This window comes from Triturus cristatus, chromosome 4_2 (genome assembly GCF_964204655.1).
Source record: "Triturus cristatus chromosome 4_2, aTriCri1.1, whole genome shotgun sequence".
Classification (NCBI taxonomy): domain Eukaryota; kingdom Metazoa; phylum Chordata; class Amphibia; order Caudata; family Salamandridae; genus Triturus; species Triturus cristatus.
The window spans coordinates 502902335-502914815 of NC_140586.1; the positions used below are offsets into that span (position 1 = coordinate 502902335).

General features: G+C 43.1%; 1 protein-coding gene across 1 annotated transcript in view; it reads left to right on the forward strand.

Moving 5' to 3' along the window:
- LOC146834616 (atrial natriuretic peptide receptor 1-like) overlaps nt 1–12481 on the forward strand; it is a 961499-nt gene that overhangs the window by 400176 nt on the left and 548842 nt on the right. The window contains exon 14 of the mRNA XM_085602083.1: nt 6854–6879. Within this exon, the coding sequence (XP_085458209.1) occupies nt 6854–6879 (26 nt within the window). The remainder of the gene's footprint in view (nt 1–6853; nt 6880–12481) is intronic.

The window sequence follows — 12481 nt, forward strand, 5'->3', positions numbered from 1 at the left end:
GGCCGCTAGGGTGGGGGCCGGTTCTAGGTCCGGGAGGGGGGGGGAGGGGCTTTCGTTATCGGGGCCGGCGACATCGGCCCCCTGTAACATAATCAGCTAAATCCGGCCCTAGCAAACAGCTCTGCCGTACCCCTCTTTCCCCCAGGGGGCCGGCTGAGCAGTGTGCCAGGGCCGGTTGCAGTTCACAGTCCGGCCCTGGCAGCGGACGCTAAATAACTCCGTCCCCACATGTGTAAATGCATAAGCACTATAACTCATTGCAAACAATAATGTCCCATCAACATTTTATTTTTAAGTCAAACGCTATTGTATATGCCCTCGTGTCCCTGAAATTATCCTGCATCAGATTATTTCTCAATGAAAAACTGTCGATGTGAAGATGAATGCTAATTAAAAATGGTCCTATCATGTTGTTTTTATGACATAAATCCGTTATCTATGGCCTCTATACAACTAGACTTGCTGCTCAAGAGAATAGTTTAATAAATGAGTTGCTGTAAATCAAAATTGTGGTGGTTAAATACAAACATATCATAGTTCTCGTAAGCAAAAACCAATAAGTCTGGCCTCAGTGAAAGTGATTTCACAAATCTTCCGGTTTTTTTTTTGCAAACATGTGGAAAATACATTTAACTCTGCAGCTGTGTGAAGGTGGCATACATATGTTTAGCAAAAAGAAGAAGTGCAAAAACATGCATGACAAAACCACTAAGAAGGCACCCTAAACCTTTCTGACAACAAATGCAGCTGTCCCTGTACTGAGGGAGATATTTAGTGAAAATGAATAAAAATCTGTGCTCAGAAACCAGTCAGGGATGGGGGAATCAGCCGCTGCTCACAGCAGGAGCTGGGGCTACTCTATTGCGAGATCATCTGGCCCGCACCCGAGCATGGATAATGCGCTCTTTATCACCCACCAACTTTATGTATTTTGTGTCCCTCTCATTGGGGCATCTGGGAAGCTCTAAGCATCGCAGAAGGCCGCTCTTTCAATGCGAGCATTCATGCCGGTCAGAATGCATGCTCCCATTGAAAGGTATATGTTCGGTCGCATCCTACTTGCAGGTCTGGAACCGACGACAAGAGGTTGTTTGGTTCAAGTTTCTGCCTGATTGTCGGACTGACGGAATCAGCCCCAAAGTGAGAATGGAAATCGAACAACAGAGCAGAAGTACATTGTTTATATCTGCCTGTTAGAAATGGTAAAATTCAGTTTCACGCCTGTCCCTCAATGCAACCTCCAGGTAGTCAAGAAATATATGGTGACCAGTGGTGTGGAATGCTGCTCATAGACCGGGTCAGGGTTCACGACTTCATCATCACTGGCATCGTGGCAAACACCTGCCTGAGACGAACTGAATGAATATGTACTGCCAACTTTGGACAGTTTAAACTCTGTACAGTGAGGGTAAAGATGCCAGGATCTATCAAGTCGAAGAAATAATTTAAGAGTTTACACAAAGGCTTGTCTCGATTCACTTGAAAAGTAATTTTAACAACTTTCAAAACGTGTTAGTTGATAGCTTTTGTAAGGTTTTTGAAGTACTTTTTGCAGACCAGTTTCTAAGGGAGAATCCTTTGTAATATTCACCGAGAGTGTTTCAAAAGATGAAATCAGAAAAACTGAGGCTCAGAAGGGCTGAGCAGCAAGCATGAGTGACGTCATGGTGCTCACTAGGGTCTAAACATTGATGATGGACAAGGGCGCAGCGGAGTCTAGGTAGGAAGTGTTTTATTGATGTTCTGTTAAGCCATTTTCACTTTAGTCTGGCAGAAAAGAGAGATGTTGCTACAAAGATGTAATAATGGAATGGAAGAGCTGAGAATGGTAATGTTTATTGATCTTACAAAGTACATAAATCCTCTCAGTGAAGTCAATAATAATATACAGTGATTATAGTTAAGCACAGAGAGAAATCCAATTGCTTAAATAAGTACAAGTCATTGATTTATGAGCTTCGGAGAAACGTTAGAGCCTTCTCCAGTTTTGTGGACAAAAGGCGAAAATGAATGAATTTTTTTTAATTTGTATTGCGCAATTACTTAAAACCATTTGCAATATGACTTACAAACAATTTAAAAGAGAGTTAAAGGAACCATTCATAAAATGCGTTTACATTATCAAAATATGATAAAAAGATGGATTATATACATTAGTGAAACGGCAAGAGATTGCCAGTGCAACCTTTTAGCAGATTTAATACAAGTTCTATAGTTTAATAGTTAAAAAGAACATCTTCACCGGCTGGATACTGGAGACTAATTATCTAATAAACCAGATTGTCTTTCGTGTTGCCTGGCCCCTCTTCAACCAAAAGTCTAAGTCGTAGCTTGGCCATGTATCTTCCAAACCTGGCCAAGTCTGGTGGTAGAGTACAGGAAAAGAGTACCGAGGCAGCTTCTTTTACAGTCCGGACCTCGTTACGCAGCCATATTTGTTTTAGAAGGATCTGACGGGGCTGAAGCATACCGGGACAGCAACAAATCAAGTGTAGCAGAGATTCATGTTTGAAATTGCAGATTCTACATCTGATTTTGTGTTCAAGGGACTTCCACCCAGGATTTAGTTCTTTGATTGGGAGGGGCACTAATCTGGCCCATACAATGTTTTTGAGTGCTTTCCTTCCCAGTGTTTGATTGAGATAGGGCTGGATTTTGTGCCCTGCATATGATGTTGACAGCCCTGGAGTAACATTGTTTAAGGCGAAAAAAGGTATGAAAGGCGATGAAATAAAAGAAAAGCGGCGCTCCGGGGTTGTGCGGGTGGTGCACAGCCTTCTTACTGAAATCAGAGGAGGGAAGAAGAGGCAAGACAAATGTGCCTTCATAGAAAAAAAAGCATTCAGAGTAAGAAGGAGTTCAAAATCTTTGCAGTTATGCACACTCACAATTTCTGCTAGCCACACATCACTGTTTTAATAAGTACATTAATTGCTTAGCTAATTAGGAATTTAAATGGCTCAGTGGTACATCCTGAATTGACAACCTACAGCTTGGCCTTTAACACCACCAAGTACATAGGCAGGGGACGGTCTTTTGGCCACACCCGTAGTCTCTGGAACACACTGCCAATTTGCATCCACAACTCCAGCTCACTCACCTCCAGTGAAAACCTCTAAGGCACACCTCTTCACCGGCACATAGCAATGCAAAGCAGGCAGGAACGTATCATGATGGTTCTTTCTCGCACAGTGCACAGTGGAACACCTTTATTTATGTGCCTGCAGTGTGTAAAGTAAATTCATTTAACCAGAAGTTTTTTGAGATAGTCATGGACATCAATTCTCCAAAATTCCCGGGGCAGTAGAAGTAACATCACATGCTCTTTGACCTTCATTGACACTCACATACACATACTTACACACGCACACACACATTCACACACACACACTTCCTCACAAATCACGGTCTCACTCACAAGCACGCGCACAACTTACATTTAAAAGCATTTTTTTTACTTACCTCAGCTGCCAAGGAAGGGCATATTCCAGCTAAATATACTACATTTTTATTATAATAATGGTGAATGTAATATTAGTCACTATCAGTGTAAAACAAATTGGCATAAAACAAGAAGAGTGGAGCACCAACCGGCTATGTTACAGGCACTGATTTTGCCACCTTTGAGGCCAGGGTTCGCAAAGGCAGAGCCAGGGGTCACTACTGAGACCCCTGGTGATCCCTAAATTACGTCCTTGGAGTTAGTGCTTTATTTTCAGACAGTGCAGTTTAGGCAGACAGTGGGCAAGATATGGCTCTTTTTTGTTTCCAAGTTCTGCTGTTTGGAAATTTACAGCCATGCTGCACTCTGCCCGCCTAACTCTCCTACATGTGAGACCCTGCCACCAATATGTAATGCATGTAAAGATAATTGAATAAGCAGCATAAGTGACAAAAGTGACTTTCAGACAAAAAAATAAATACTGAGAGTGGGAAATGAGAAATTGCTGCATCCCAAGGGATCTCACAAAATCAGACCCATTTAATCTTTTTCAACGTAAGTCACACAATTGGCTAGTTTAGAATTGCAGGAGTTTACATTACCCTGCATGGAGAAGGGGAGCTGAACTGCAGTTCGCACATCGGAACAGACTCACAGGCCAGCACTAATGTGCGACATTCATTCTCAAGTAGTGGGGTAAGTTTGCGGTATATTAGGCTATCTTGGGAAAACCCCATATTTTAAACTTTACTAACTTACCTAGTTTTGTGGCCTTGAACGGACACCATGGATAGGACGGTGTGAGTGCTCTCCTTGCAATTACAATAGACAATGGATTAAATGTCAATTGTATAGGCGTTAGAAAGTTTTTTCTAAAGTTTATGAACAGCAATAGAAATTGTCAAAGATTAATTTGTTTATATTTGACCTCCAGGACAGGCTCATTTTACAGCCACAATAAAGCTGGGTATCATCAGCACACACCTGGGAACCTAACTTATGTCATTAAATTATCACACATTGGATCTAGATAAACATTAAATAGCACATTCATTTTTGTTGAGCTGGTTGGATGTTGCCTGAGGACTCTTCTGAGAGGTAGTACTGTAGTTTATGTTGAGTCAGATTTAACACAACAGCACTCTCTGGTGCTTTCAAACCGAAGACACTTGAAATGTGAGGACTATTCCTTAAAGCATCCATTTATGCACGCACCATGTACTCCAAGAAACAATTTATAATTTAGGCTGGCCGGCTCCTTTATTCAAAATCTGGTAGCACTATTGTATTTCTACTATTCTTATATCTTATTAGCCACAAGCTTGTGTAAGTCAGCCCCAACCATTCATTAGAATTTGGATGAAAGCTATTGGATAAGCCCAGAGAAGAATACATACCTTACTTCATTGATTAGTAGTTTGGACACCAGCGATGTCAGCCAGGGACGGTTCCAAGCCAAGAAGCAGAAGTTAGGTGCGACCTATGGCCTCCGAGTTGTCCTTATTGGGACTGAGGCACCTACTGACTCCCTCTAGGATGCCTGCCATGGTCTCCATCTCCGCCCGCACCACATCTACCAGCTCCCGCTGAACTCCTGCCGCACAATGTTGGAATTCAACTTGGGGCTCCTTGGACTCCAGGGCTGGGGTGGGCTGGCTGTTGGTGTTTGTTGGGTGATAGGTGGATACTCTCAAGTCGGTGCGATTCTGTCGGCCCTTTTTGCAACCAGATATGGTGTCTGAATGAAGTGCAGGATTTCCTAGAGGGTGTCTTGGTTGAGGTTTGTCAGGCTGTCATCGTCAGCAGGATCCCCATCCTTGACAGACAGCGGGTCAAGAGTAGTTGGTTCATTCTCTGCAATGAAATAGTTAAATGTTGTTGTTAATCTATGTTAGATAGTGACATTAGTAATCTGATTGACATTAAGACTTCCTACTAATTCCCTGTCAGGTCAACATTGATGCTTAAGACATCTTTTCCTCGTAGGTTCAGAGGCCAAGTTGCCATGTTGTTGCCTTTCAGATGGCATTATCTCTGCATTGTTCACACAACCACTGTGTGACAGGGCTGACATGTTGTGTCGTGACACATGTTGCAACACAGTTACACAGCTCACTGGCCCTTCCATTCCCGCACGTGTGATATGAGGTACAGTCCACCTCTTCCTTGGTGATTAGCTTTCTTTTTCACAATGCCTATACTGATAGTATTTTGATATATTGACAACACAACTGTACATGTTGCACGCAGTCCCCAGGGTGCCTGCATCTCCTGTAACCAGGTCTCAGTCAACAGCTCCTGTGAAGGTGAAGTGGGTTTGCTCATGAATTCATTATGATCCTGCAGCCTGCCTTTCACACAGTACACCACTGCACTCTGCCTTGTTGTCTTGTTTTGCATGCACTTTGCGCTTTTATGTGACCAAGGGTTCTGTTTTTCACACATATCATGCACACCTCTACACAACTTCCAACCGTGCTACACTGCAGGAATGTATGAGAGCATGTACTTACCATGGATTTCCTATTTGTGAATACTCATGTGATTTCATAGCTGACATAGCATAGTGAATCATTTTGATGCATCGATTACGCAAAGCAGAGATGCATCAGTTCTTGTAAATGAGGTCCTGTTTGCAATGCAAACTGAATATAGTATGTCAGTCTACTTGTTCTTTATCTGTCATCTGTTGTTGAGTGTTCTGTCGGTGACTTTGTTTACTGATTTTTTTCTCGTGTTATAATGCTTTACTCACTGTTGTCGAAATCACCATTGTTTCTGGAATCATTCCCATTGTTGGAGTGGACATAGCCTGACTGGTTATATTTGGGGAAAGACTAGTTGAGGGGAATTTGTCGTGGTATACTCCTCCTGTGGGGCTAAAAATTCATGTGTAAAACATTTTGAGAGATTTTAAATGTAAAGAAGCATTCATCCTTTACAATTTAATGACATACTCACGATCTTGAAATAGTCCACAAGTTTAGAAACACCAACCCAAAAAAGATCCGTATGCTGTCTGGAGAACAGCACTAAACCTGGTCTCCTGTGTTGGGATGATATGAGATTTTATTTATTGTGTTGGTTGCTGCCTGTGGCTGATTTGGAGCACACACTCCTAGATGACAAATTACTGAGATTTCTTAAGGTACTTTATGTGAAGATACTAGAGAGGAGAAATGATGGAGGAATCCAAGCTCTTTCATAAACCATTTTCTGCTGTCATGATTGAACAATTTTGCTAAGGATTTGCAGTCCTTAGAGTGGTATCTCTAGGTCAAAGGCAGTTCATTAATTCTGGAGTATGTGAGGGTCAGGATTACAGGACCCATGAATCATTACAGGGTTCATCTATACATTTAAGTGCAAAATTACGAGCAATAAATATTCATATTGTAACTTTTTTGACAGATTATGGACTGCAGATATACAGGAAAGTGGATTTTGAGGAATTCACTTACAAGATGACTAACAAGCATGGGTATTCCGTTCAACTTCCTGAGGGAGACCTGGCCAACTGCCTTACTCCAGCTGCTGATGTATACTGGTAAGAAGGTGTCCTCTGGCCTTGGCTTTTTGATCTATCTGGAATTAATTTCCCATGATTCTTTAGCTTTGATGCAGCATTCTTCTGTAGAAAATTGATGTAATGTTCCCATTAGGCAGACATTCACCATTTCCCATTTCCCATTTCAGCCCCCGTATATTGTAACATTTAAAGAAAGAATAGCCACTGTTCAGCCAAGAAAGTGGCGATTTCAAAGTAGCACATTTAATTTGACTGTACTGACTATATGAAATTGCTTGAGCGTGTGCCAGAGCCAGATGATGACTAAATGAAAAGAGTCGATGCTGCAGTGTTCCAAGAAAAATAGCAGTGGGACCGATTTTTTATAAAGCAGTTCAGAGTTTTTCCACGCTCGGCATAGAAGGAAATGAAGAATCAACCTTATTTATGAGTGGTTGGTCACATGGATTAGGACTGATATGTTGCTATCTGTTGAGATAATTGCTCCACATGAGCCATTCACCTCAGCTTGGAAACTTTATGTGGGGCATACCTGACATTGTTAATTTCCTTTGACCTCCCGAATTATGCTGCTGATAAATGTGTGCACTATATTGCATAACTCCTATAATTTTGCATTGGTGGGAGGAGTAAATTCTAAATTACTCACTCGACACACTACAGTTTAAAGGCAGATTTCCTTAAGGTATGAAACACGTATCATCCTCTCAAAGGAGTGATAATCAGGGCTGACTCCAATTAATTTGCCACAGAAGTTCAATATGTTGTCATTGAATGGATGGTTGGTCATTGCTCATATGTGTATTGCTGCGGAAAACAATCTAATCTGTAGGACTTCTATTGCTTGGAGGGCTGGAAGTGAAGTAGGAAGTGTTCTCTGAATAGACGTAATAGAGATGTGGGATGCTGCAATTTGAATATTTAAGGATCCGGTAGGCAGCAGAGATAAACTGGAGAATGGTGCGAATGTGTTATACTCTGTAGGCGTTTTGGCCTACCCAAATCTCTGGCAGGGTATTAATTATTCTGAGAGGTTATCCAGAATGGTGGACTACTGCTGTGTGCTCATAGATACTGAATACAAAGACCAAGCTAAGCATGAGGGATAAGGTCCATGATGCTCGCTGTTTAAAGGTAAGACTGGACTTTAAGATGTTTATCAAAAGGAAGAAAAGCAGTGACATGATGACAAGTGGAATAAAAAAAAAAGTTAAAATGCTAAACTATTCTGGAGACAAATGTCAAATGTTTTTGCCTATTTGGTCACAACTACGGCATCCAAATAGTTGGCTAGAATGCTTGTCCATCTTATATGTAGTTATGAAGTGGAATGGTGCTTAACAAATAGGAGATGTACTCAACAGTCACCATGGAGAGAAGGTGGTAAACAGTGACTTGACCACGCCCTCTATGAAAGAGATTGTTAGTTTGATAAGTCAGTCTTACCCATCGAGAGCTCAGTACTCACATGGTGTACCAACGAATGTATTCTTAAATGGCTTTGAAAGTTAGGCCTCCGTTCTTTTTCCAGTATGTTATTATCTAGTAATGACTGAATTCTGGAGAAGTGATATAGTTGGGGCAAGTTATGAAAGCATAAAAACACCTACTAACTCGCTAGTGTTGTATTGTCATATTAAACTTTTTTTCAACAAGCAGATCTTGCTGGATTGAGTGGTTGAGTCTCAGCGCGTGTCCTTCATTAGTTTAGTGCTTGGAGAGCATCATTCACCAACTGATCATTGCACTGCAGTCTTACGGAATAATATTGCTGCTTCAGTGAGCAGGTCCAATAGCCTGCATGTATCGACTTTTGCACAGAATTTGACTAATTAACAAGTCAAGGGTGTTGTGGAAATTCACTTGTTATAGGATCCAGATGGTCTTTTTGAAATACTGGTTACACTTCCAAGAAACACATGGGTGATGGTAATCGGGAATTGGGACACTTTAGATGAATTTATAGTGCCATAATTACCGTAGAACTAACATTAAAAAGAACCAAGAGCAAATATTAAGAGCATAGGATGAAAAAAATGGGCTGAAATGGGTTTCTAGATAATGATTAGATTAAAAAGTACACTTAAAACTGATTTAGCATTGCCTCACTAGCGTGGTGCTATACAAGTTGAACCCAAAAGGTTTTCGTGGTTTAGGAAAAGGCTTGTGCAATACTTCTGCTATGTCTGAAAAAAGTATCAGGTAGTTTCATCCCAGTACAAGTATCATTGAAAAAACATTTTATAGAAAAATAAAATCACATAAATACATTTCATCTAAAGTCGGATAATAAGGTGTAGGAGTGAGCACAAATTAGGGTTAGATTCAGGTTTAGAGGTGGGTTAAACTTTATAGTGAAGGTTATCATTAGAATTTTGTATAAGGTTCATAGTACTGATTAGGGTCAATGATAGGGTCGTGTTTGTTGGTTAGGGAATGGGTAAGTAACCTATTTGGGCTAGGAAAGGGTCAATTTAGGGTTATTGTTTTGGGCTACAATCAAAGGCTAGGCTATGGGTAGAGACATAGGGGTATATTCTCAAGAACGTGTGATAATTATAGCAAAATGAGCTTAACGCAACTATGCATATTGCAGTCTATCGCGAGAAAATAACACCGTGTTAACGTTATATTCTCAACCCGGTGGCACCATGCCATAGTCCCATGATAACGCGCCATTGACCGGGATAAAATCAACTTGAGGCCGAAGAAATGCGAAACACGAACGCAAAAAAAGTTGCGATGCCCCAAATCGCGATACAAAAATCATCGATAACCAGCCACAGGCCTGCAATTCCCACGCGTCATGCACTATAAAAGCAACAAAAAAACCACACCCAAAGCAAAGGGAACTGCGTAGCACCATGGATGCACCCGGACCGAGTGCAGAGGACAACTCGATTCCCACAAGCCCCACGGAGGACCAGCCAGGAACCCCGTGGCCGGGGAAGGGCAAGGAGAAGAGGAAGAGGAAGACGGGATTCAGTCCGCAGGAAAACCGGATCATCGTCATGGAGGTGATAGAACACTACCAACAACTGTTCGTCCCCTCCACTGTGTCATTGGCAACACAAACGGAAATATGGCAGTCCATTGTGAACAACGTGAATGCAGTCGGAGTGTCGAGGAGGTCAATGGAGGAGGTCAATAGGTGCTGGCATGACATGAATAGCCAAACCAAGCAGAAACTCGCTGCCAACCGGAAGGCAGCAACGGCAACCAGAGGTGGGAGTCCTGCGCCACAGGAGGAGCTGAATGAGCTGGAGGAAATAGTGGCCACAGTCATCAGTGTGGAGACAGTGCAGAAGTTGGTGGTCCGGACACAGCTCGATATGACCTGACCCAACAGCAACAGGGTGAGTAACGACCAGGGACTGGTGGGATGGGGGGAGATGGGCACAATGGCACACATGCACAATTAAGTGTAGCACACTGCACACCCACAATGATTGTGGAACATGTCCCTGATACCCTTGGCACACTGCAGCACACATAGAAACACAAGGTAGGCCCCTGTCCACTATGTGCACAAAGGGGCCCCCCTCCCTATCACCAATCTCACAACCTACCCATGCAGATGTGCTGAATCCAGCAAAGGAGCGGCTCTGAGAGCCACACTGACAATGCAAGTGACACTGCATGACCGATAGCATGGCTGCAGTCAAAATACATGACATGGTGCACGACACAACACTGATGTGGCCCAGTGTGGATCACATCCTCAAAGGAGCAGGTCACACTCTGACACATCCACCTGCACATACAACCCCTGACGTCAACAACACATCTGTGGATAAAGCATGTACAAGAGTACAAAAAACGTCCAAGAGCACAAATGACCCAAATCGCCAACATCTCAGCCCCGTAAAAGCACACAAGTCAAAGGCACACCGCCTCAAAGGGATAAGGGGCTGCCAAATCAGAGCTGCAGGGGCGACTCTCCCACAATGCAGCACACACACATAGCAAACACAGCACATCAACATTGACGACAATGTGGTACAAAGTGCAACACTTTCACTACAGAACTGAGGACACAACTGGTGCCGCTTGTGCATAGAAACTGGCCAATCACATCTGCCATAGCAGGAAACTGTGAGATGATAATGTACAAGTACAACCTCACATCTGTCATGTAGTCAAAATGTCCACTGTCGCCCATCAAATATCCAGCTCCTCCAAAACAGTCATAATGTACATAGACATGCAGTCTGTATGTAAACATGTACAATGCGTCAACATACATGGAACACATTGTTAACCTGCATCTCCCCTTTACATTGCAGAGGGACAATCAACACCTCCTGCAGAGCAGACCAGACATCTTTTCAGTGGTGATGATTGTTAGAAATGGAGTTCTCTAGTTGGCTGAGGTAGGTACCTTAGACCAAATAGGGACCCTTGCTTATAGTCAGGGTAAGGGGGATACACTCTTGTAGATAACCCCTGCTCACCCCCTCGGTAGCTTGGCACGAGCAGACAGGCTTATCCCTAAAGGCAATGCGTAAAGTATTTGTACCAACACTCATAGTAATGCAGTGATAACACCAAAAAACAGACTCCACACCGATTTAGAAAAATAAAGTATCCCACATACAAGCTTACTCGATGAAAAGTGTCTTTATAACGGTTGTTGCAAAAATGAAAAATAAGTGGTAGAAATCAGAAAGCACCCACGCAGCTACCTCGGCGTCAAGACAGCGCAAAGTCCAAAGTACAACACTGCCAGCGAGGATCGCGGCGGCAGGCGCAGAGTCACCCAGACCTCTGAACAACAATATGTCGGAAAAGGATGTCGATGACGATGTTGTCTCCAGTGAAGCTGCGACGTCGGCGGTTCTTACGAGTCAGAAACGGATTCTTCTTCTTCTCTTTTGTGCTTGCACAGTTCCCGATGGTAGGAAGGCCTCACACTCAGTTTCAGGCCCTCCTAGCAAACTGGAACTCCCAGCAAGGAAGTTCAGGGAGGCTCACGGTGAAGTCCTTTTGTGCCTGGGACTTCGGAAACAGGAGGCCAGCTCTACTCAGGCCCTTGGAGACTTTTTCCTTCAGAGGGACACAGCACTCAGCAAAGTCCGTCTTCAAGCAGGGGGACACAGCACACAGCAAGTCCCTTTGTCCTCTCCTCAATGGAAACAGTAAACTGCAGGCCAACCCCAGACACACAGCAAGGGCAGTACTTCTCCTGAGTCTATTCAGCTGATCTTCTTCTGCAGGGATTCCTCTTGATCACAAAGGTGTCTATTCTAGACGAGTCTAAAGTTTAGGGGTTTTGGTTGTAATATTTATACCCCAAAAGTCTTTGTTCTCGATGTGTGAAAGGTCCTGTACCCAGCTTGAACCAGTTTGGAGTGCCTTCGGCCAGGGCACGTCTTCTTCCTTTGTAAAATGTGGGCCAGGTTCTTCAGACGCACCGCAGGAGGTGGAGCCAGCTTTGTGGAAGCCAGGCACAGTTCTATTCAGGCCCAGGTGCTACTCCTCCCACCACTTCAAGTGCAGATAGGTCTATT